This window comes from Phascolarctos cinereus, unplaced genomic scaffold (assembly GCF_003287225.1).
Source record: "Phascolarctos cinereus isolate Bilbo 61053 unplaced genomic scaffold, phaCin_HiC Scaffold_4;HRSCAF=312, whole genome shotgun sequence".
NCBI lineage: Eukaryota > Metazoa > Chordata > Mammalia > Diprotodontia > Phascolarctidae > Phascolarctos > Phascolarctos cinereus.
This window is the reverse complement of record NW_027555847.1, coordinates 136,888,286-136,914,027: the sequence shown is the minus strand read 5'-3', so window position 1 is coordinate 136,914,027 and position 25,742 is coordinate 136,888,286. Positions and strand designations below refer to the sequence as shown.

General features: G+C 40.8%; 2 protein-coding genes across 4 annotated transcripts in view; both read left to right on the top strand.

The window, feature by feature from the left end:
• Window positions 1–25,742, top strand: part of ZSCAN10 (zinc finger and SCAN domain containing 10) — a 128,926-nt gene that overhangs the window by 61,584 nt on the left and 41,600 nt on the right. The window lies entirely within an intron of this gene.
• On the top strand, window positions 517–17,007 carry LOC110214654 (uncharacterized). Its single transcript, XM_020995680.2, has 3 exons — window positions 517–5,526; window positions 7,010–7,107; window positions 8,552–17,007. Exon 3 carries the CDS (start codon window positions 8,584–8,586, stop codon window positions 9,778–9,780), a length of 1,197 nt encoding a protein of 398 aa, XP_020851339.1. The 5' UTR covers window positions 517–5,526; window positions 7,010–7,107; window positions 8,552–8,583; the 3' UTR covers window positions 9,781–17,007.

Sequence of the window (25,742 nt, the reverse complement as noted above, 5' to 3'; positions counted from 1 at the left end):
ATGATATCTGTAAAGTGCATAGCACAGGGCCTGGCACATAGTAGGTGCCGTAGAAATGTTAGCTATGATGATGATGTTGGTTGCGTCTTGGGAGCTCTTCTAGGATACCTACAGACTGCAGGTCCATAGGAAGGAGTTGATTAACTCCTTTTAGTTCTTTCTCTTTAGGGGAGGAAACTTTCTTCCCTCCTCCCCTTTTTTTCTTTTTCCTTTTTGTTTCCTGGGTTTGGGGAAGACTCTTTCAAGCAGCAAAACAGGCATGAACCTAAAGGAACTTTATACAGTTGTGTGTTGAGAGTGTATATTACCCCCAGGCTCACCCCACTATGGGAAGTCTGGACCCTTACAAAGTATCAATAGACTGGGGGCCATCCAAGAACTGTGATTCACAGACATGCTTGCAGGCCCTTTAGGGGAAATATAAGGCACTGGGGAAGGCATTAAGAAAAGAACACAACTGATCCTAGATTCCCTAAAAACTCCACACTTCTAGTACCTTTGGTATCCTGAGGGATCTCTGATGGGTATGAGTCAGCTTTGGTTCAGGCTCTCTACTGCCTCGAGTTTCCCAAGGCTTAAGATCTCTTCTGTTTCTGAGATGCCAGTGCCATCATATTACTACTATCATGATTTGGTCCCTAGGGGGCTGGACTGAACTCAGTTTCATCACCAACTAACATATCTCAACTTGGCAAGGGTTGAAGCGCATCCATAAAACACCTTGCTAGTGGACCAACCACTTTGCTTACAGTTCCCAGTCTACAAATCCCTGGAAGCTCAAACCCTCTGGTGTTTTTGTTAACCTGAGGCTCAATATTTCAGATGGATCTAGTTATGCAATCAGACATTCAACAGCATGTAATAAGTACTTACTAAATGCCAGGCACTGTGCTAAGCATTGGGGATACAAAGAAAGGCAAAAACTTGTCCTCAAGAAGTTCACATTCTTGGGGCAGCTAGGAGGCAAAGTGGACAGAGCACTGGCCCTGAAGTCAGGAGGACCTCAGTTCAAATCTGGCCTCAGACCAAACACTTGACACTTACTAGATGTGTGACCCTGGGCAAATCCCTTAACCCCAGTTGCCTAAAAAAAAAAGTTCACATTCTCATGGGAGAGGCAACATTCAAATTGCTAGACACATACAAGATAAATACAGAGAAGATAGAAGGCAAGCTCAGAGGAGAAGGCATTAGCAGCTGAAAAGGGCCAAAAGGCCTCTGAAGAAGAGGAGGATATTTATTAAAAATAAAACAAAAACACTAAAAAGGAAGCCCTTGATCTAAGTAAAGAATAATTTGAATGGGCTAGATATATTCTGGCATGGATTTTTAAAATGATGACAGTTAATAGATCTTCTAGGTCCTCTGCCAGGATGTTCCCCGGGTGTGCAAGCCTTTTCTACACAAACCAGAGAAGGTGGGATTTGAGCTGAGTCTTGAAGGAGGCCATGAAAACTAAGGGAATCAGAATTGAGACAGTTATAGCTTCAGCAAAGTTGCTGACTACAAAATAAATCCTCAAAAATCAATAACATTTCTATATAATAAGAACAAAACACTAGAAGCAACAATAGAAAGGGAAACCTCATTCTAAATAATTACAAAATGCATAAAATATGTGGGGACTAACTTCCCAAAGTACATAAAAGTCTTGTATAGTTTCGATTACAAAGCATTCCTTAAAGAAACAAAGAACAACCTAAATATTTGGAGGAATATTCAGTGCTCATGGCTAGGTTGTGTCAATGTAATAAAAATAACAATACTAACAAAATTAAGTTACACTTTTAATGCTATACCAATCACATTGCCAAAATGATATTTAACAGAACTTGATAAAATAACAACAAAATTCATTTGGAAAAACAAAACATCTAGAATATCAAGGGAAATGATGAAAGGCAGTAAGGACAAAGAAAGAATGGCACTTCCAGACCGTAAATTGCCTTACAGCACAGCAGTTATCAAAACTATCTGGTGTTGGCTAAAGAATAGAGATATTGTGGAACAGACTAGACAAGGAAGATTTAGAAACAATAGAATTCAATATCCCTGTTTTTGACAAAGTAGAAAACACTAGTTACCTAGGGGGACAACTCCTTATTTAGTTTTTTTTAAAAACTGTTGGGAAAACTGGAAAGCAGTCTTGCAGAAATTAGGCTTAGACCAACACTTCATACTACACACAACAATACATTCTGAATGGATAGATGACCTTAATATTAAAGATCATACTATTAAAAAAAATTAGAAGAGAAACAGATCATATACCTTTCTAAGCTATGGGTAAGAGATGTATTTTTAACCAAATAAGAGATAGAGGCAATTGCAAAAGATAAAATAGATAATTTTCTTTATTTCAAAATGAAAAACTTCTTCACAAACAACAATTAATTCTTCTGCGGTGAGAAGGAAAGTGGTTGAATGGGGAAAAAATCTTTGTATCAAATTTCTCTAATAAGGATTTGGTATCCAAGATATATAAACAAGTAATACACACACATACACACACACACACACACACAATTAGTAGCCATTCTCCAGTAGACAAATAGTCAAAGGATATGGAAAAAAACAGTTCTCAAAAGTATTCACAATCACATGAGAAGATGCTCCAAATCACTAATAATAAGAGAAACACAAATTAAAACCCCGAGGTTTCACCTCGCATCCTGCAAACTGGCAAAAATAACAGAAAATGCCAACAAGTCAATGTTGGAGGGGTTGTAGGAAGATCGGCATACTAATATATTGTTGGTGTAGCTGTGAAGTATTAGAACTGTTTTGGAAAACAATTTGGAATTATGTAAATAAAGTGTCCACACCCTTTGAACCAGAGATATACCCATGGAAGCCATTAATAAGAAAAAGATCCCCTCTAGTCCAAATTATGTATAGCAGGACTTTTTGTGACAGTTAAGAATCAGAAACAGGAATGGCTAAAAAAAATTGTGGTATATGAATATAATGGAATACTCCTCCGCTGTAAGAAATTATATGTGTGATGAATATAGAAATGCATGGAAAGCTGTATATGAATTGACAGAGTAAAGTAAGGGTAGCAAAAAATAGTAACTATAATGTATCAATACATTGCATGTGTTGATACATTTTAATGTATCAATCAGTTATGCTGACTTTTTTTCTTTTTAAAAAAACTATCTGTCATGTGGGATAGCTCTCAGAGAAAGGGAAGAGATAAATAAAATACTATGGTGATATGAGAAACAGAAAACATCAATAAAAATTTATTTCAAAAAAAGAATGCAATTGAGACATAAATGTTTGATGTGATACAGCATGTAACCAGTGTGAAACTTTCTAGAAGAGGAATAAAAAGATATTATCATGAAAGTTAATAATAGAAAGAAAATAATAATAAACAACATTTATAAAGTACTTTATGATTTGTGAAGTGCTTTACATGTGCATATACATAATACATAATGCTTTACATAATACATTCTATATATAGATATATGCATATGTGTAGATAAATATAAAATTTGATCTACAACAACCCTGTAAAGTAGGTGCTATTATTATCCCCAAATTGAGGCTGAGAGAGGTTAAATGACTTGGCCAGGGCTACACAACAAGTATTTGGGGGAGGATTTAAACTTGGGCCTTTCTGACTCTGCACTCTATTCTACTATGACACCTAGCTACCTAAAGAATATGGGCTGGTCACATGGCAATAGCAAGGGATGACAGGTATATAATATGAATTCTCCATTGGCATCCTCTTGATGTCAGGAGACATTAAGGAAGGCCTCTAGCACATTGAATAGAATTCTTTACCATGGTGAATTTATGAGAGGACATGGACAAGAATCATACAGGTTGGGCAGTCATATATTAGCTACTATCTGCATTGTTGGAATGTCCCAATTGATACAATTACAGAGCCATTTTTGGATATGAGAGATTTCTGATATCAAAATTAATAAGCAGATTCACTTTCAAATCTCCAAAGCAATTATAAGACATTTGATATATATGCATATATGTGTGTGTATATATGTGTATGTATGTGTGTATATATGTGGGTATACACACATTCACACACACACACACACACACACACACACACACATATAACTGCAGTTTCCCACAACACTTATGGAGTACAAGGGCCAGTTTGTGGGAAACCAGTAATAGCAACAGTCCAAAACAGATGGCCATCCTTAAACTTACAGAAAAAGCATTGTGTAATATTAATTACCCAACAAAGGAGCGTAATATCTGAGCTACCCACCAAGTGGCACTCTCCTTTAGTGACTAGCTAAAAGGGAAATCCCATTCTAAATAATTACAAAATGCATAAAATATCTGGGGACTAACCTTTCAAAGTATACAAAACACTTGTATAGATGCTGTTTCTTGTGTTTTGTTCTTATTACATGGAAATGTTATTGATTTTTGAGGATTTATGTAATATGTAATATGTATGGTACAGGCTCCTAAAAAGCGGAATTATTTACATTTGCCACCAGAGGGCACTGTTTGAAAATGATTATACTACTTCCCTCTTGCCAATATCATACAGCCCCAGGTGGCTGCTGCACTGATTTTATTTTGAATTTAAATCAGGGGATGATATAAATTACTGCTCAGAAATATTAAAAATGGGAAAATCTACAGATCTAGCATATGAAATCCCATCTCTTGGTGGATTCTTTGGAGGAGGGAGAGGAAGGAAGGGAGGGAGGAAGGAAGAGAGGAAGGGAGGAGGAACGGAGGAAGGAAGGGAGAGCTGACATGGTGGTGCATGCCAGTATTCACTATCACTGGGGAGGCTGAGGCTGTTGGATTGCTTGAGCTTGGGAGTTCTGAGCGAGCCCCTGGAAGTGAGGAACCACCAGGCTGGCCAAGGAGGGACAAGAAAACCTAGGTGAGAAAGGGCAGGTCAAAGCTTCTGAGCCCGTGAGTGGGTCCTGCATTTCCAGTGTGGGTGACATAGGGAGACTCAATCTCTCTCCCCTCCATAAAGAAATGTTAAGTGCTTTTATATGGATTCCTCTGCCTTCAACCAGCTCCAGAATCTCCTCCCATCCAGATATTTCAGAAATACCCCAGAACCATCCATTCCTGCAGCTTCAGTTGTCACTGGAAAGGTAAAGCAAGACAGGATACCATAGAGCGAAGGCAACCTCCATCACCCTAGAGTGGCAGGAAATGCTTCTACATGGGGGAACGACCATACAATGGGCTTCCGGTTACTCGCTCTGATTGTTCCGGACCACTCGCACCTGGCCTCGACAATGAAACCTATCGCGAGAGGGGAGGAAGAAAGGAAATCTCCACATCCTGGAGGCTGAGGCCCGGGGTTCTGGAGGGAACTCGCCCTCAACAAATTTTAGGAAAGGAGCGCTTGGAGTTCCGACGGATCTGGTTGCCCTACGGTATGTTTGTCGGTGCACTGCCTGGGGGCGGGCCTGCGCATGCTCAAATGGGAAAAGGCATGACTGGTTCGGCAGAGTTGACTGAGCCTGAAGCGGGACATTAAATCTTCATTCCTGCCCTGTGAGTAATACTGAGCACCGCTGTATATGTCTGTAGCTGAGAATTAAAAGAAGAGCACCTTCCAAACGATCGTTCATATTCCTGAGATCAGTCTCCAGCCCCTCTTCCTATTTAACTTTTGGGGAAACTGAGGCCCCTGAGAGGTCACATGGTGATTTGCTGGCATATCTGGGATGTGAAGCCTTTCTCATGATAGTGAGGTGGAATGAGCCCTGGGTCTGGAATCTTGCCTTCAACACTTAACCTTCTCCTAGCCGCTGTATACAAAGCAGTCACCCCCCACACACACACACACACTCCCTCAGTTTCCTTATCTGTAAATGGGGATAATAATAATATCTGTAGCACTTACCTCACTAACTTCTTGTGAGGATCAAACAAAATACTGTATGTAAAGCACTTTCTAAACTTTAGATCCCTACATAAATGTGTTTTATTCATTAATAAATGGGCTGTCTGAGGAAAGTACTCTCTAAATGCAGTATTATCACTGTTACGACTACTACTATTTCCACTACTGATATAAAAGAAAACTGATGGAAGCTTCTTTTCTGGAACAGATTGGGGGTGGGGGATATCTATGTGCTTTGTCATTCACTGACTCTTTCCCCTTCACCACCAACACCACCACCCTCCTGAAATAAAACAAAAGAAACCAAAACCCATCGTGTAATGTATTAAGTGCTGAGTAGCTACCTACACCAAGATGTAGTTCACAAGTTTACTGTTTATTAAGGAACCGCCTCTGGCATGTTGGAACAATGTAGGAAAGGGAAGTCGGCAAGCCTAATGTAACTTTGGGATAAGGATTAGCTCTTTGGGCTGGGGCACAAAGCAGGGCTGGGTGAACTGTTGGACCATGAATTAACTCAGATTAGTTTATCCCCAAAAGAGTATTTCTCCTTATTGTAGGTCCACATGTAAACTGAGTAATCTCCCTAAAGATAGTGAGTCTGAAGTGGAAGGAAGGACTTAGATTTTGTCAGAGGAAGGCTCTCCCTGAGGGTGACTTCTTGGTTTTGTTTTCTGCTGATGTCATTTTGATAAAACTGAAAGACAAAGAATGGTAGTAATGGAGCCTTCAGTTGATACTGGGACAGGTTTTATGACTTCTTAGTCTTTAATTATTTAAAGATGCCCCAACCCCTCCCTACCCAAAGCAATCCCAGTCACTCTGGTTCCTAATCCATTGTCCCTTTGCCTTCAAATCAACTTAGGAGCACTGAAAGAATACAAAGTACTTTGACACTCCCACTTTCTTCTTTGCCTTCCCCTTCCCTAAGCTAGTTTCTACTTTTACTATGAACAGCAACAGGAGAGAGGTCTAGAAATTTAAGTATGCAAATGGACAAAGAGTTAAATGCTCTAGACTGATAGAAGCAGTAATCAGAGAAAACCGTGAGAAAAGGGAAGGGGCAAGGAGATCCCTCCACGCCAGGTTAAGAGATTTGGACTGCAGAAGTTACCTATTTTCTTCCGACAGGTTTCCAATGACCAGACTGGACCTGATTTTCTGAATAGAACAGGGAGCAAAGCCATGGAATCGTGAAAAGAGGGATGTGGACAGGAGTTTCCACTCAGGTGATGCTCCGAGAGCCTACATCATATTCCCTTTGGGTATTCCTACCCCTCATCCTGTGCCACAACCTCTGCCTCCTCAGAGATTCCTCAGCTCTGATGACCTTTAACTTCCCATCTCACCTACAAGTCTTCATTTGCTCAGAATAAACAATATATGGGGGCAGCTAGGTGGCAAAGTGGATAGAGCACCGACCTTGGAGTCAGGAGAACCTGAGTTCAAATCCGGCTTCAGACACATAACACTTAACTAGCTGTGTGACCCTGGGCAAGTCACTTAAACCCATTGCCTAGCAAAAAAGAAGAATAAACAATACATGGCTTTTTATTCCTTCAGCAAATTCATTATTGAATGAATACTTTGTATGTAGAACTGTTGGACCTCATTGTAAGCATATAATGAAATTGGTGGGTAAATTATAGATAAAATCTCATTTGAGCCTCACAAAATCTGAGGTAGGTTTTATTATCCCCGTTTTATATGAGATAACTGAGACTGAGAACCCTTAAGTAATTTGCCCAGGGTGACACAGCTAAGTGTCAGAAATAGAACTTGAACCCTGGTCTAACTAACTCCAAAAACAACATTCTAATGGCTGTCACCCACAATCACTGCCATTAAGGAGCTTAACAGAACAGCAAAATTTTAAATCCTTAAAAAGAAGTTTGGGCAACAAACACTGTGCCACAGAGGAGAAAAAGTTCACTCTAGCCTCAAGTGGGAAGGCCTTTTGTGGAAGAAGTGAAACTTACTAGTCAATGGAAAGAACCCTGCATTGGGAGTCAGAGAACTCAAGTTTGAATGTGACCTTTTCTATTTACTACTAGTGTCATGCTGGGCAAGTCAGTTAACCCTTCTCAGCCTCATATTCCTCACCTGTAACATGAGAGAATTGGACTAGATGACCTCTGAAGGCTTGCTTTAAAGTCACAATGAGTTGGGCCTTGAAAGATCAATAGGGTGAACAGAGGAGAGGATTCTAAACAGAAGGAACAATTAGCAGTGTTTTGTGGAATATCAGCACCTTACAGGACCTTCAAGATAGAGTCCAACCATCTCATTTTACTGAGAAGGAAATGGAGGTCCAGATAAGGCACCATGGCCAGCAAGTAGCAAAGCCAGGACAGAATTCCAGTTTCCTGGCTCTAGCTTAAGCCTCTTTTCAGGATAGAGGAAGGAGTGAGCAGGGTGTATTCCAAGCCAGTGCACAGACCACCCTCTGAAGCACAGGATTAATATTAGGGAAAGCTGACTAGATTATTAATAGCTAGTTATTTTTCATATATAGGGGGAGGGATAAGAGAACAAAGATTTATTAAGTGCCTACTATGTGCCATGCACTCTAAGCACCTTACAGATATCTCATTTTATATGTATGTGGTTCTGTCTACTTCCCATTGGGCCCAAGGAGGGAATAGGCCCAGATTGTTTTGTCTCTTTCTATAGGAACTAAAGACAAGAAAGAAGAGAAAATTCCAATGGGAGAAGGACTTCCAGAAAAGGGATCTGATTGGATATTCTCTGGGGTTTATCCTGGGAATGAGGAATCTTACATGTTGCCTTCAATTGGGTTAGCCAAAGTCTGCTCCCAAAGTCCTGAAGCTGGGGAACCTCAAGGGGTTCTCTTAGATCAGACTGATAGGGCTATTTTGGAGAAGAGATGGAACCAAACCACTTCTTGGGAAAAACAGCTGAAACCTTTTCTCCTCAGCCCCTTTCCACAAGCATCCTTTCCCCAGGGAACTCCCTATCATTGTGCTGACTGTGGGAAAAGTTTTTGCCTGAAGTCCAACCTTCTGACCCACCAACAAACCCACACTGGAAGGAGACTATATCAATGTCCTCAGTGTGGGGACAGCTTTGGAGACTACACCAGTCTGTCCACCCATCAGAAAGATCACAGTGGGGAAAGGTCTCACATCTGCCCAGAGTGTGGAAAATCCTTCAATGATGCTACCAATCTCAACACTCACCTTAGAGTTCACACAGGGGAGAAGCCCTATCACTGCCCTGTGTGTGGGAAAAGCTTTAGCCAGAGCTCTGGTCTTATCCGACACCAAAGAACCCACACTGGTGAAAAGCCTTATACATGTCCTGAGTGTGGCAAAGGGTTCCAGCAGAGCTCAGATCTTGTGGAACACCATCGTACTCACACTGGTGAGAAGCCTTATACCTGTGGAGACTGTGGCCAGAGCTTTGCCAGGCCCTCTAATCTGGTCCATCACCAGCGCACCCATGCTTCCAATCGGGTTTTCTGTTGTCTAGAATGTGGAAAGAGCTTCCAGCACAGCACCAGCTTGAGTCGCCACCGGAAAACTCATACTGGGGAAAAACCTTATAGATGTCCTGAATGTGGGGACAATTTCAGCCAGAGCTCCAACCTCCTAACCCATCAAAGAAGTCATACATTAGAGAAACCATACAAATGCCCAGACTGTGGAAGGAGTTTCAACAGGTCTTCCAACCTCCTCCAGCACCAACAGATCCACAGTCCAGACAAACCCTATAAATGCACATACTGTGAGAAGGCCTTTAACCGAAGCTCCAACCTCATCACCCATCAGGGTACCCACACAGGGGAGAAACCATATAAATGCCTGCAGTGTGGGAAAGGCTTCAGATCTGGTTCCAACTTGATTCAGCATCATGAAACCCACATGGGAAGCAAATCCTAAAAAGACCTAGGAAGAAATGGGCAGCAGCAGGGAAGGTGGGGGTGGGAGGGGTTGAGGGAAATGTTTGTGCTGCCAAAGAAAAATCTATATTATGCTTAAATGAACCAGCAATGAAAGTGGGAGAACCATTGCTGAAGGAAGGGAGATAGGCCTAAGAACTTGAGAGAATCCAAATCATTAGCTTACAGGAGCTTCAAGAAGTTTTGGGCAGAAGATATAAAAAATAAGGCCCAATTTCCACATCCTTTTCTCCCCTCTCTATTTCGATTCTCTTATCTAGAAGACTTTATTTGGCAGGTTCATTTGTGTGAAAATGAAATGAGAGGACATAGAGCTGTGCTGCCATTTTGCTTGTGTCAGCAGGAGGAGGAAGGGAGGCATAGAGTACCGTGGGGAACCATAGGGACTGGGTGCTAGTGGGATTGCTTCATTGAGAACAAAAAGCCTTGATCAAGGAGGCTGGATTATTGCCCAGTTATCCAAGACAATATGGGCTTGAGATGGGGGTGGCAACATAGACCCTTTTACTTCCAAAAGAGGTAGTTTTATGCACTGACCACAGTCTGACCTGGGGAAAGCTGCTTCTGAAAAGAGACAGAAGGGCTATTCTTAATCTTCCTACCGAGGAAGGCATCATCCAGGCCTTACCAGCAAGCTAGGTTGCCAATAGAAACAAAGAACTCCCACCTGTTCTCCTTAGGGCATTTACCCTTCATCTGAGACAAGCAGTTCTAACTCTAACCCCTAGGCTCTAGTGGTCCCTACTTCTTACAGAAAGGTTTTTTTACCTATTCTCTAAAAAGCAAAATCTTTCCTGATGACCTAGCATCAAAAACCAAAAATGCCAGAGTATTATAATAGCAGTTTAGTGCTAAAAGATTAGGAAAAGAAATGAGAATAGCAAATATCTGAACAAACTATTAAATGTGGTAGAGTAAGATAGAGAAGAGAAATTTATGGGGCTTCAGGAACAAACAAGTTGGGTTATACCAGGCTTGTAAAGTGGAGTCAAGAAGCAGACTCTGTGGCCAGCTATGTGCAAAGACTAGGTGATGCATATTTTATCCATCTTGCTGCCACAGTTCCCATGCAGTGCTTTCTCTCCACTTTCCTTTAGGCCTTCCATTGTAGTCCCCTCCTATTCCTCACCTCTTACCTCCTACTCTTCCAAAAAGTTTACAAGGTATGTAAGGATAGTAGTCACCATTCCTGGGGGGATATTTAGGGAACTATTCAAGTGGAAATGGAGGAGACGGAGACAAGAGATGGAATCAGGCATGGAAGACTGGGGGAGGCAGGGAGACCAAAAACCTGTCCTTCAGAGTAGGAAAAGTGAAAGCTCTTCTAAATGTCAAGACCAGAATTAGAGAGTAATGAAAAGTTGGCTTCAGCAACATAGAGGGAAAACAGGAATTGTAGTTAAAGGTGAGAAATGGCAAGGAGAGGACCAAAATATGTACCAGGAAGGCCTGATCCTGTCTGTTTCTAGACCACTCCATCTTCCTGGATCACACCAAGTTCTAGGCTTGCCCAGCCCCAAGGGACAAAGAGCTCTGTGGGTAAAAAAAGAAAAAAAAAGTTGTTTTTTTAGTGATTTATTGACCAAGATTGGAAATAATAGTATATTGTACTCAGGTCTGGAAACAGAACCACACATAGGTATTCTAGTTTCTGACTCTGCTTAAAATGCCCCCAAGGGTATTATATAATGTTATAGAAAGTACCTTGTCCCTACTACCAAGTTGGAGGGGTCTTAAGAAGTCTGGCCTCATTTCTCTCAAAAGGCCAGGCTGGTTCTGAGACCAACCACCCTAAAAATACAACTCAATTCCAGAATAGGTCTTAGGATTTTGGTCTCCTTAAAATCCTGATGACTCGCTAAAGCATTATCCTCTCTGAATCAGCACAGTTTCCTGTGAGGTAAATTGGACTATTAGTTCTAGTTAATAGGACAAGTAGTACAGTTCCCTGAATACTTTATAGCCACTGAAACAGATAAGGAATAAGACTTAAATGAAAGGTTTGTAAGCTAGTAGCTGGTGGTAACTAAATGGGAACATTTTAAGACAGTCTTTTTCTCACATTATTGGGTCTTGAGATCAAAACTACTTATATTCTCATTAGAAAATGAGCCTTGGGTACTTTAGGAGATATGAAATTGGAAGCTTTATTCAATTTATCAAATGTTAAGTGCCTACTATGTGCCTAGCACTGAGGAAAGGGGAGGCTATGATCCCTCACTTCTCAGGGAACTTACAGTTTTGAAGACAGATTGTAGATTGTGCTTATGTGAGTAACTCTGTGAACAGCTGCTCCTTAAATGCATCCCTGTACTGACCCCATCACAGAACTGTCTCACTGTCTCCTAGACAACTAAACTAACTGGGAAGTAGCCAGCAGGAAAGCAGACCAGAAGCTTAAGGCTCCAGGCTTGATTTAGGACTTCAACAGAGATCACCCTGATTTATCTCCGTTTTTTTTCCAGGGCAGCTGGCCTTCTCATGGTCCTACCTTCTAGAGATGAATTTTGTGGTTTTTCAGATGCAAAAACATCATCTAGAGCTTGACAATTGGCTCCTTAGATTTTTGCATCACCTTTCCTCATACCTGTAGCATGACTTTAAATGTCATAATGGATCCAAGAAAAAAAGCCCCTTTTTGTTCAAAAATCTATTAAGTGCTTAAAATGTGCAGTGTATGGGGGAAGATACATGGTATTAAGTATCCTAAGTAATTTTTCCAACTATCTTCAAGTACTTTATAATACAGGAGAGTAGATTTGACATATATATGTATATATGCATACACACATAGACATATACATACATACACTCACATACACATATATATAGGAACACAGTGCACTACAATAAAAAGTACTATGAAATCAGGGGAGAGAATAAATCACTTCTACCCAGGAGAGATCAGGTGGGGCTTTATGGAGGAGCTGGGCTTTGAAGAATGGGCTAGAAGTCAACAGACAAGAGATGGGAGAAGAAGGGCATTCCAGATATAAGGTACTATGTGAGGGGGAAAAAAAGGTTTCAAGAGAGAGGAAATGAGGGAAAGCAAGTACTCTACTTTGGGTGGAACACAAAATATGTTATGAGTAGTGTGAGATGACTGGAAAGGTAGAGAGAAGTATGATTGAATGCCATATTTGGTCCTTTTCCTTATGCATTGGGGAGGCATTGAAGATTTTGAGCATATGAGGGATGTCATAATAGTGCAGTAGGAAAATTAGGAAGACAATGAGAGAGGGAGGATACTATGTAGGAGGCAATTACAATACTCCAGGTCAGTAGGAATATTAAATAAGGAGAGGGCAGATGTAAGTGACATCACAATGGATAATGACAGTTACCTGTGGTGAAAATGTCACCACAATCAGGGCACACAAGCCTTTTCACTTAATATGGGTCTTCCAGTGGATGTGCAGATCACATATGTTAAACCAAGGAGGAGTCAAAAATGAGTACAGGTGACTACGTAATGTGTAGCAGCTTCCTGCGAGGGAATGGCTGTACCAGTGCTCAGGTGGTAATTACACTTATGCCTAGTCAAGAGAAATTTTATAAAAAGGGTAGGCAGGAAAGAAAAGATGAGAACAGTAAAGATGACAGTGAAATGTCAAACTAGTAGAATCTTAGAGACAGAAGAACTTCCATTCACTCGTACCCCCACACCACTCCTCAAACAAAAAAGTGCCTATTTCAGATGTCACATAGAAACAGGTCAATGTTTTTCAGGCACATAAAAAGTTAGATTCCTTCTCTAATTACCTCCTATTATTTAGATAACATGCAAATTAGAAAGTAACTACTCTAAGTTCAGAAGGTCCTGCAATAATACTGAATTCAGTTCCTGTTCATCTTCTAGCAGGTGCCACAACTTCCCTTAAGCCCTTTAACACCGCAGTCCTACGGTTCAACTCTCTGTTTCCCTGAAAAAACACCTTCACGATCTAAGCCAACACTGCATTCTTCTCCTCCCCCCTACCAGTTTATGACAGAGTGGCCAGGCTAATCCTCTGGTGTCTTCCGGGAAGACATTGTCCCCAAGTCTTCTCAGCATTAGAGTGATCTAGGTGCTTCTATCGCATCCTAATATTCAGGATATTCAGACTTTTGAACAGTACACCTACACCTTGGCTTTGACATCATGGACTTAATGAGGGTGCTGATAGTATACTCTTAAAACAAGTACAATCTAAATAGGATCATAGGGTCCACAGAGCTGGAAGGGATCTTATTAATTAGTGTAGCTCTCTCATTTTAGAGACAAGGAAACTGAGGCCCAGAGAAAGGATGTGGCTTACCCATAGTAATGATGCTGTGATAGAAAGGCTTTATTGCAAAGAGCTTATACTGCTAAAATCAGTCAAATGCTGCCAATTCTTGAGGCAGACCCAAACCCGTATTTCACAAACAGCCTAAATCTGTATCCCTACTATGATACAGATTCTTGAAGAGGAAAGGGAGACAATGAGATAACACCTAGTACATGGTAAGTGGTAAAGAAATATTAGAAGCAGCATGAAAAAACAAGAATATGGAAAATAAACTATAAGACAGTGCAAAAAGCTAATGGCACATGGGGCCAACGAAACCATACTACATCTCATTCGTGACCCAAATTGATTGTTGATTCCATTCGTCGCTACTGAGAGGAGACAACAAACAAACAAGAGAAGACTACGGAGAGAGTAAGCAGGGTTGTACCTAGGTGGTGATTCTAGATGGGAAAGAAATTTCCTAGAGATGGATCCTGACTAGAGTTTGAAAATGAATAGGAGCTATATGCTGCTGAAGATTTCCCTCCTTTAGCAGAGCCTGAAGGCTGCCTCCAACCAGTCCTTGTAGAGATTGGAAGGTTGACACCCCACCCATATTTCTTACACACAAAAAGCTTCTCTCTAGTGTGGATTTGACAGGGGATGACTAAGTTGGAGTTCTGACCAAAGCTTTCCCCCAACACAAGGAATAAGAAAAAAAGCTTATCAGTGTGGATACAACTCTGTGCTCTCTGAGCTATGTTCCCAGAAGCCCTATCAGCAAAAGTGGCAACTGTAGCCCTCCACTGTGGTTCCTTAAATGTTGAGCCAAATGAGAGAACAGAAAGCATTTCTACACTCTCCAATCTGGATTCTCTAATGGACAATGAGGACTGAGGTGGTGGTGAACATTTCACCACAATCAGGACTCATATAAGGGTTTTCACTTCTGAGGCTTCTTGTGTATAGTGGGTCCACAGCATTTTCCCACACTCATTATGGCCATATGGCCCTTTCCCCAGTGTGTGTTATCTGGGGTGATAGAAGAGAAGCTAGTCCTTCAAAAATATTTTTCTGCATATCCTACAATCATAAGGCTTGTCCTCCAACAAATTCTATGATGGCTGATAAACTGGTTTCTCTGACTAAAGTTATTGTCCAGGAGTCATTGTTGATAAGGCTTCTCATCTATATGGGTAACAAGGTTAGAGCTCTGCCTGAAGCTTTTCCCACACTCTAGATGTTTAGTTAAGTTAAATCAATAAGCTTTTATTAAGTAACATGACAGACATGGTGCTAAGCACTGGGGAAGCAAAGAAAGATAAAATGAAACAAAAACCCCAGTCCCTGATCTCAATAAGCTCACAATCTAATGGGGAGAGACAAAATGTAAGCAGCTATGTAAAAACAAGGTATAGACATGATAAATGAGGTATAATCAACAGAGGGAAGGAATTCCCTAGCATTAATAGGGGAATTAGGAAAAGCTTCTTGTAGAAAGTAGGATTTGGGCTGAGACTTGAAGAAAGCCAGGAGGATAGAGATGAGGGAGAGAATTCTAGGCACAGGGAATGGCTAGTGAAAATGCTCAGCTTGGAGAGGAACAGTAAGGAAGCTAGTCTCATTGTATCTGATCGTACCTTCCCAGGATCCTTTGCTTGGTCTTCACCTAGGTCACATCCACTAACACTTGGTGTCCCACAGGGCTTTGTCCTGGGCCTTCTTCCTCTATTTCACTTGGTGTTCTCATTAGCTCCTGTGGGTTTAATTATCATCTGCTGATGATTCTCAAATCAAGGAGATTATCCAGTCCTGACTGTTCTGATCTCCAGTGTTCTATTTATTAAACATCTTAAACTAGACGTCCTATAGACATCTTTAACTCAACATGTCCAAACCTAATTTGTTATGTTTTTCCCTAAACCCTCCACCTTTCCAAACTTTCCTATTACTCTCTTGGGTACCATCATCCTCTCAGTTACCCAGGCTTGCAACCTCCTCCCCCATAGCCAATCTGTTGTCAAGGTCAGTTGATTTTACTTTTGTAACATCTCTCCCATATGCTGCCTTCTCTCCTTCGACACTACTGCCACCCTAGTTCAGTCCCTCATCTCCTCGTGCCTGGACAACTGCAATAGCCTGCTGGTTGGTCTGACTGCCACAAGTATCTCTCCATTCTAGTGCATCTTCCACTCAGCTGTCAAAGGAATCTTCCAAAGCACACCAGACTATGTCACTATCATACTCAATAAATTCCAGTGGTTCCCTATCACCACCAGGATTAAGTATAAACTCCTCTGTCTGGCAATCAAAACCCTTCCTAACTTGCTTCCTCTTCTTTTCAAGTCTTCTTACACTCACCACTCCATCTCTCAACTCTGGGCATTTTTACAGTCTGTCATCCATGAATGGAATGTTCTCCCTGCTCATTTCTGCCTCCTAGCTTCCCTGCCTTCCTTCTAGTGCCAGTTAGAATCCCATGTTCTACAGAAAGCCTTTCCTAATACCTCTTAATTCCAGTGCCTCCCCCCGACGTTGTTGTTCAGTCATTTTCAATCTTCAGTCACAAGTCTTCATGACCCCATTTGGGGTTTTCTTGGCAAAGGCCCTGGAATGGTTTGCCATTTCCTTCTCCAGCTCATTTTACAGATGAGAAAACTGAGGCAAACAGGTGACTTACTCAGGGTCACACAGCTGGTAAGCATCTGAAGCCTAATTTGAACCCAGGAAGATAAGTCTTTTTGACTCCAGGCCTGCACTCTATCCGAGGCACCACAGAACTGCCCCTCTGTTAATTGGGAATGGGCAGAACAGAACATGTAGACTTCCCTTCTACCTTCCCCAGTGACCACGTGATTCATGCTCTGGGTTTTATCTTTGGATTATTAGGATTGTATTATTAATATTGTTTCCCTCCAGTACAGTGACTGGCCACATTAAAGAGATTTAATATATGTGTCTTCAGCATTTCACCCCTGCTAACCCAACTATACAAGCCCCTCCCAAAAGGCTAACAAGGTTAAATGGCATTAGTGAAACACCTAGAAATGAAAGGAACTGTATACAGGTGTATAGCTTCCGAGGTTTCATTTTCTCTTCCTTTTCCCTTAAAAGACACTCCTTGTCAGCTATTCGTGCTTTCCATGTGGCTGAGGAAAAGAAGCAGAGTGGGAGAAGAGGGTCTGGGGAAGGTAGCCACTGTAGGCTGCTGCTGCTACCGCCACCACCACTGAGCCCCTGCCAACTGAGGTGGGAGCAGAAAAGACAGAGTGAGGACAAATGCTGGAGAATTGTGGTGATCAGTTAGAGACAGAGGGAGCCTATGCCTGTAGCTGCCGTGAAACGTAAGCAGCTGGGAAAATTGGGTTGGGAGAGCAACCCCATCCCCGTGTTTTTTCCCACTTTTCTGTTTGTGGAGGTAATCCTGGCAGGTTCTAGACAACGCATTTCCCTTAATCTTTCCCATAATCTACAGGCTGAGAAGAGGTTGGTGGTTGGAGGGGAAAATAATTGGGTAAAACATTCTATAAGAGGACAAGATTGCATAGTTGATGACAGTTTTACTGCTCTGATTTAGTAAATCATGTGACCAGTGTTAATTGCCAGTGTAATGTAAAACTAGAGAGTCAGTGGGATTGAATAAAATTTCCCAGACATGGAGTGTAGGTGGTGGTGAGGGCCCAGTCCTGGAAACATGAGTAGGGTCTATTTCTGGAAGTTCAAGATGACATTTCAGAACATGTAGCAGACACCCTGCAACTGTTCCCTGTCTGCTTACTGCACTGATGAAGAAAAGGCTTCTTGGTTGGCTGCTGAATCAGAATGGAGTTCAAATAAAAAGACATCATCTCACCAAAGTGGCCTCTTTCCTGGAAGTGATTGAGACTTAGGAATACTGTAAACCTCTGGGTGAGGAGTGAGAGGTAAGCCAGCTACCTCCTCTCCTGCTCCTACTCAGGCAGATACATGGCCATGAGTATATGTGGCTGGTATTCTATCTGTTGTATCTATTATTTCCTATCCTTAGTTGAAAAAGTATTGGAGATGACTGCAATGTTATGAGCCTTTAAAGAGCAAGCCCAGAGTTTGCTGACAGCCAATCCTCCTGGCACAACAGTGCAACTCTAAGGACTGACATTTTTTTTACACGGCACTTGGCACATAGTGCACATAATTGCTTAATAAATGTTTCCTGACTGGATCACAGAGTACATTGAGGTGAGTAAGGTGGGAGAAAACTGGAAGTGTAGGAAGGAGTAGATTTTTTTTTGAACTTACAACAGTAGATCAACACAGTAGTTTGGAGGCTTTGTCCTGGAGCAAGAGAGAAGCTGCATTCAGAAGTGAATTTGGTGGGATGAATGTTTGGTAACAACCACATTAGAAAGATTTCCCTTGCCTGGCTCCTCAGAGGCACCCCTAGAACCCTGAGGGGGAGATATAGTCACCTGATTTGCCAGTGCTAGTGGAAGTTGGGAATAAGGACTCCCAAAGTCTTGTTTATTGAGGGAGGAGTGAAGGGTATCAATACCATTGACTAGCACCCACTCTCAGTTTAATTAATATCAATTAGCTTTTACAAAAGGATATTTACTGAAAAGTTACAACAGTCCACCTCCTAAAAGAGAAGTGATGAGCCACAGTGTAAATTGCTACTGAAGGCGGCCTGGAAAAGAAAGTTCTACTTCGATTTCAGCAAAACATTTGGTAGTCTCTTGTTAGCTTTTCAGACCAGATGAAAAAATGTCAGTTATATGATGATGTTATTAGTGAATTAGTTACTAGGTGACATCTTTGTCAGATGACATGGAACTAAAGCTGGGAAGGATAGTTAGGATACATACAAAATGGGGGAAAAAATGGAAAAATGGGGAAAAAAAAGACCACTAATGTATTTTTCTTAATGCACAGAAAAAAAAAACCAGAAGCATAGACAAGCAGGAAAGTTTTGAAAGTAACAGAATTTATTACATGTTTTTTAAAAGCAGTATGGAATAAAGATTCAAGGTTTCATATAGGATCCTCTTTTCTGTGTGTATTAAAATGGTCTTTTTGGGGAGCATTTAAGTTTAGATCTTTTTTTTTTTAAAGATTGGAAAACAGAAGCAAGATCCCAGAAGATCTAGATAGATAAGAGTAATGAGCTAATTCCATCTCATGAGATAAAATTTAATAGCTACAGATGTAAAGATGGATTCAGAAATTAACAGATACAGGCCTTGGGCTATGGCTAGACGATAGTTTCTGTGAAAAAAGATCTGGAGACTTCAGCAAATGCAAGCTCATTGAGTCAGGAGACATGGCAAACAAGCCACTATAGTATTCAGGATATGGGGAGGTGACAGTTTCCTTTTGTATTTGGTTACATTTAGAAGTAGCTCAGTGGTACAGTGGATAGAGTGCTAGGCCTAGAGTCAGGAAGACCTAAACTCAGACACTGTGTCACCCTGGGCAAGTCACTTATCCCTATTTGCCTCAGTTTCCTCATCTGTAAAATGAGCTGGAAAAGGAAATGGCAAACCATTCCAGAATCTTTACCAAGAAAACCCCAGATGACTGAACAACATGTTGAGGATGGTGTTCAGTTCTGAGAGCCACATTTTAGAAAGGGCCTGGACAAGCTGGAACCCAACCAGAAGAGGGTGATCAGAACGGTAAGACTAGAGACCATGCCACGTGAGGACTAGTTAACAGAGCTTGGAGAAGACATCAGGGTGACAGTTCATTTTAACAAATATTTGTAGTGCCTCTATGATGTTAAAGGCATTTCTCTAGTCACTATACCAAAATGACACTCCTTACCGCAGTTCTTCTAAGAATCTGTACTATCTTTGAGGACCTAAAGGGCTGTCATGTGGGAACAGGAATTAGACTTTTTTTGCTTGGACTCAGATGACAGAACTGAAAGGAAAAGACTGAAGTGGAAGAGAAACAATTTTAGGCTTGATATGAGGGGAAAAATACCAACAATTATAAGTGTCCACAAATTGAATGGACTGCCTTGGAAGCTAGTAGATTCCCTCAGGGCAGATCTCCCAGCTGTGGCTGGATGCCCAACTGTCAGTGACAGTGTGGTGGGCCTTCTTGGTCAGGTATGGGTTGGACCAGATAGAAGACCTGAAGTCCATTACAACTGTCTGATTTTGTTGTAAATGTCCAGCCTGTGTTGGGATACATGAGCCTCATAAATGATACAACAGAAAGTTTTCTCCTTTGTGACTTCCTCTGTATAAGAATTCCTGTGGCTAAACCTACCTAGATATCCTGAATTGACTAAGACCAGCCCTGGGGAGCTAGCTGGCTGTTTCCCCAGGACCTGAAAAAACTAGATAAAGATCAGTTGGGAGAGCTAGGTGGCTGTTAGGCAGTTTGGAAATGAAAGGCTCCCTATATACACAGTCTTCCCTACCTGGCAGGTAGAGTTGGCTTACATTGTGAAAGTTTATGCTGAAAATACAAAGTGAGGTCTCTAGTTCTTAGTACTGTTTGTCCCCTGTCCTTCACGAACTAGCCAAATATTTGTCAAGACTTAGTTACAAAGGTAGCAGAGTTGGGTATAGATGTGGATTCCCTAGGAGTGTATATCCTGGGTTAAAGATAAGAAAGTTTTAAGGGAATTAAAAAAAAAAGAGCAGCCGTGGAAGGGATTAAGAAGATAAAAGCATTTATCCAGCTCTTACTAAGTACTGGGCATATGCTAAGCACTGGGACTACAAATAAAGACCAGAAGAGCAGTCCTTTTCCTCAGGGAGAGTTTAATTTCCCGAGCAGCTAGGTGCAGTAGATAGAGCATCGGGCCCTGGATTCAGAAGGACCTGAGTTCAAATTCAGCCTCAGACACATAACACTTACTAGCTGTGTGACCCTGGGCAAGTCACTTAACCCCCATTGCCCAACCAAAAAAAAAAAAGAGTTTAATTTCTATAGGGAAAGATAACATGTGAAGGGGAGCTAGAAAGGTATGTGTATAGAGGCAGGGTAGGGGTGAATACATGGCAAGATTTGGAGGTAGCCTGTAAGAGACTCTGGAATCCTGGTTTTTGGCAAGATAAGATAAAAACTCACCTATCAGAGGTTAAAAGAGAGGGTAAGACTTGATTCTTTTTTTACTCGGTAGGTCTCATTTTGACTTAAGGCATTCTCTCTTTCCAGTCCTCCACCCCATGATTTAGGTATAAAATTTACTTTAGAGAAATTATAGAAGGCATTTTTTTGTTTAATAAGAGTAAATCAGTGTCCTTATTTGACATGTGAGTTTACAGTATCCAAGACATGCAATTCCCTCTTGTGATTTCTTAAATTATGGAAGACTTTGAATTCGATGTACCCTGGTGAGAGCTCAAAAGCAAGGAAAGTCTAGGAAGATCCTACTTCTTAAGCTCCAAATTCTAATGAAATAGTGACTGTTTTCTGCCATTTCCTTCATGTCTAGAAGACATGAAGTATTGTAGTGATCAAATAGTGTAGCACCTGAATCATTCCTTCTAGAAGAACAATGTGAAGAATGTGAAGTGTCTCATTAATCTTCAGGTTAGATTGGTTTCTAGTTTGATCTCAGGGGGTGGGGATGGGAGGGAAACTTGCTTAGAATCAGTCTCCTGTTCATCCGATCCTCAGTCTGGCTACCTTTTTGTTTCTCTGCTTCCTCCCTGAGGTTGTTTCCTGTTGTGCTTCTTTTTCCACAAGTTTAAAATGAGAATAATGGGAAGTGGCTTGCTATCTAGACCAAGGGAGAGGTTCCCTCCAAACAAGGTGAAGCCAATGGAGATGGGTCTTGAAGATATGATAGAAAAACAGTCCCAACCAGGGCTCCTGAAAACATTAATCAAGTGATAAGGTTTTAACTTTCCAAAGATCTTTCTAAGCAATTAAATAGTACAAAGGGGACCTTCTTATTCCAGTTCTTGTGTGTCATCTTCTCAGAGAACTCCCTGAGGAAGAGCAAAGGTTAGAAGGACCCTGATCCCTAGGATCCCAAGAAAAGTCCATAAGAGGCAGCCATACCAATATCTTCCTACCTCTGAGTACTGTTCCTAGAGGAGTGATTCTGAGGATGTAGGTTGTAGGCCAGTAGGAGACGTATCGGATCCTACAGAGGAGGAGGGAGTGGAGAAGCCCCAGCAATTAGTCTGGATGAAAACAGCAACATCCAATGCCTCCACACCTTAAAAAGGTAGATGATTTTCCTGAGTTGTCATGGCCAAAAACCAAAATTTTAAAAACCACTACCTGGTACACAACCTTTTGATAATTCAATTTAAGTAAACAAATATTTATCAAACACCTACTATGTACTTGGCATGATGCCTGTACTCTGATAACAGATACTCTTTTCTTGGGCCAAAATAAAATCTTTAGAATTTGGTAGGACCTACTAGAGCTTGCACTTGTCCACTGACACTGCCTTCCAGAACCCAGATGTACCTCCTTACTATAATGAGGCATTGGACTCATAAGACTGTAATGAAAGATGGTACCATAGAGTAATATTTTTGTTCATTTTTGAGAGAATTTGGGTAGTATAAAAGTCTACTAAAAATTCTAGCTGGAGGTGACAGGCAAAGACTCTTAGGTACACAGAGATATACAGACAGTTTCCAGCTTTGGAAGTCCTATAACCATAATAATGATTTTGAAATGTAAGATACATGAAAACAAAATTAGGCACAAAAAGGAACATGATTTAATTTTTTTTTAATATAACAAATGCTTTTCTAGCCTTTTTCTGTGAAAATTTACACAACTGAGTTTAAACTCTAGCTTTGCAGTATTACATTTAACCACTGAAGGATGATAATTATTTGCCTTGTGAATTTGAGGCCCATATCCTTAGGAAATAAGATTACCAACCTAAAAACCTTAGAGGTCCAGGCACCTTCCAGAAACTTTCTCTTGAGAAGGCACCACTTATTCGGATGAGGTTTTACTTTAGAAGCCTGCCCTATATTTTTTTTTTGTTACAAGATTCACCTTGGCCTCTTAATCCACAGATAGAGCGACTCCTTTAAAATAGCCTCAGAGTATCTTATAAACATGGTAGTTTTCTCTTCTACTATATCATTCCTTCACTAGATCAGTCTCAAATAAATGGGAGCTATACCAACTATCCTACAAGACCTAGTTCAAATGCCACCAGCTCCTAAAAGTCTTCCCTAATCTCTACCTTCCCCTAGTCAAAAATGATCTATCTTTCCCTAGACTTCCCTTAGCCCACTAACCATAGGTAGGTCTCAGGGTTCTGTCCTGAGCCTTCTTCTCTTCTTCACTTGGTGATTTCATCAGCTCCCATGGATTTAATTACCATCTCTATGCTGATGATTCTCAAGTCTATCTATCCTGCCCCAGTCTCTCTGATCTCCACTCTCACATCTCCAACTGCCTTTCAGACATCTCAAAATGCATGTCCAGAAGACATCTTAGGCTCAACATATCTAAAACAGAACTCATTATCCTAAACTTTCCCTATTACTGTAGAGGGCAATACAATTCCTCCCAGTCCCTCAGGCTCACAATCTTAGATGCTTCACTATACCCCACCTCCATAGCCAAGGGGTCCCAAGGCCAATCTATATCACCTTTGCAACACCTCTCAACTATGTTCCCCTCTCTCCTCTGACACTGCCACCACTCTAGTGCAGGTCCTCATCACCTTATGCCTGGATTATTGCAATAGCCTGATGATGGGTCTGCCTGGCTCAGGTCTTTTCCTGTTCCAAACCATTCTCCATTCAGCCACTAAAGTAATCTTTCTAAAGCTCAGGTCCAACCACGTCAATCCCCTACTCAGTAAACTCCAGTGACTTCCTATTACCTCTAGGAGCAAGTAGAAAATGCTCTGGTTGGCATTCAAAGTCCTTCCTACCCTAGTCCCCTCGTATCTTTCTTTCCAGCCTTCTTACACCTTACTCCCTGAAACATCTTCCTGTATCCACTGACACTGGCCTCCTGACTGTTCCATGAATAAGACACCCCATCTCTCATCTCTGGGTTTTCTATCTGTCCTCCATGCCTGGAACACTCTTCCCTCCTTTACTCAGACAACTGACCTTACTGGCTTTCTTTAAGTTCCAACTAAAATCCCCACCTTGTACATTACAGGAAGCCTTCCAAATTCTTCAATTCCAGGGCCTTCCCTCTATTGATTATTTCCTATTTATCTTGTATATAGCTTCCTCTTTATTCATTTGTTTGTTTGCATGTTGTCTCCTCCATTAGACTGTAAGCTTCTTGAGGGCAGGAGCTGTCTTTTGCCTCTTTTTGTATTGCCAGTGCTTAGCATAGTACCTGGCATGTGGTAAGAGTTTAAAAAATGTTTAATGATTGAGTGATCAACGTATTCTATTCCGCATTATAGTTTTTGTGTACATTTCTTCTTTCTTCTGTCCTACTAGACTGTAACCCTTTGAGGAAAGGACTGTGCTTTAACTCTGTACCTAACTCTCATAGTGCCAAATAAGAACTTTACATCATAAATACTTAATGTTGGTAAAATTCAAAGATTGTGCTCAGAAATGTATCCCCACGAACATTCAGCTCAAATGATTTATTTTGTTTCTCCTATCTCTATCCCCTTAAATTTCTCTCATGATTCTTTCCTCCCCAACCCTCTAATTGAAGAATTTTTCACATTTTCTTTTTTGTAAAACAGATATAAGCAGATTCATGCTCTTCTTTATAATCATTTCTTGTTTGAAACACTACCCACACCATGCTTTAAGACTGGAGCCTTAAGACTTAAAAGATCACACTGCCTAACATTCATCGTCTTAGTAAATACATGCATTGAAAATACATATCCAAATATGTATTATACTTATGCCAACACACAATTAGAAATAACACCCTAACTTTTATTCTGCATAACCTTTCCCTCTGTATAACGGTTATTCTGGTTGTCATTAAATGCCACCTAACAAATTAAAATCTTAAAAATATAAATTCAATGACAAATGCTATTCTTCATGGCCCATGTTACATTTGATTTTAATAGTAGCCAATGCAAAAAATTCAGACTGGCATGAATCTGGAACTGAAAGCAATTATCACGTCTTTCCATTGTTCTGGTATCCACATCCATAAAACTGAATTCCAGTTATTTATTATCGTACTTAAAAACATTATTCCTTTGCATTTTCTGCAATACAACTTTTTATTTGCTGATGTCTTTCTTCTGTGCCTAAAAAATTTGATACATGTTCAATTTTGGAAATAATGTAACACATCACTGTAAGATTCAATATGATATCCCAAAGCATACCTTCTCTTTCTGCTGTATTTATTTTTCAGTCTTTTTTCTCAGAACTTCTGCAAATGCTTACGGCAATTTTAAGTAACTTTTTGGGTGCCTCATACACCACCACCTCCATACTGATAGCCATTGCTCTGTTAGTTTAGCCTTTATAAATCTATTTTAGAGAGAAGTAAAGAGCTTGATACTTTATACAGATTTGCAAAGACCATTAAGACTATTCTATCTCTTTTTTACATACTTATTGCTACTAACAAATACATCTATCTGGAAGATACAAATCTAAAGTTTGAGACCTGAAATCAAATGTCTTTGATAGTTAAAGGAATTTTTAGACTAATTGAGCCATGGAGTTGGGCAATGATTTTCCTTAATCTTTCTAAGGAAAGGAATCTATGGGGAACCCCATAAGATCAGGGACGCATGTGGCACAGTGCAAGG

Coding starts and splice junctions, on each gene's coding strand:
- LOC110214654 (XM_020995680.2), top strand. CDS start 8,584: ATGGGAGAAGGACTTCCAGAAAAGGGATCTGATTGGATATTCTCTGGG.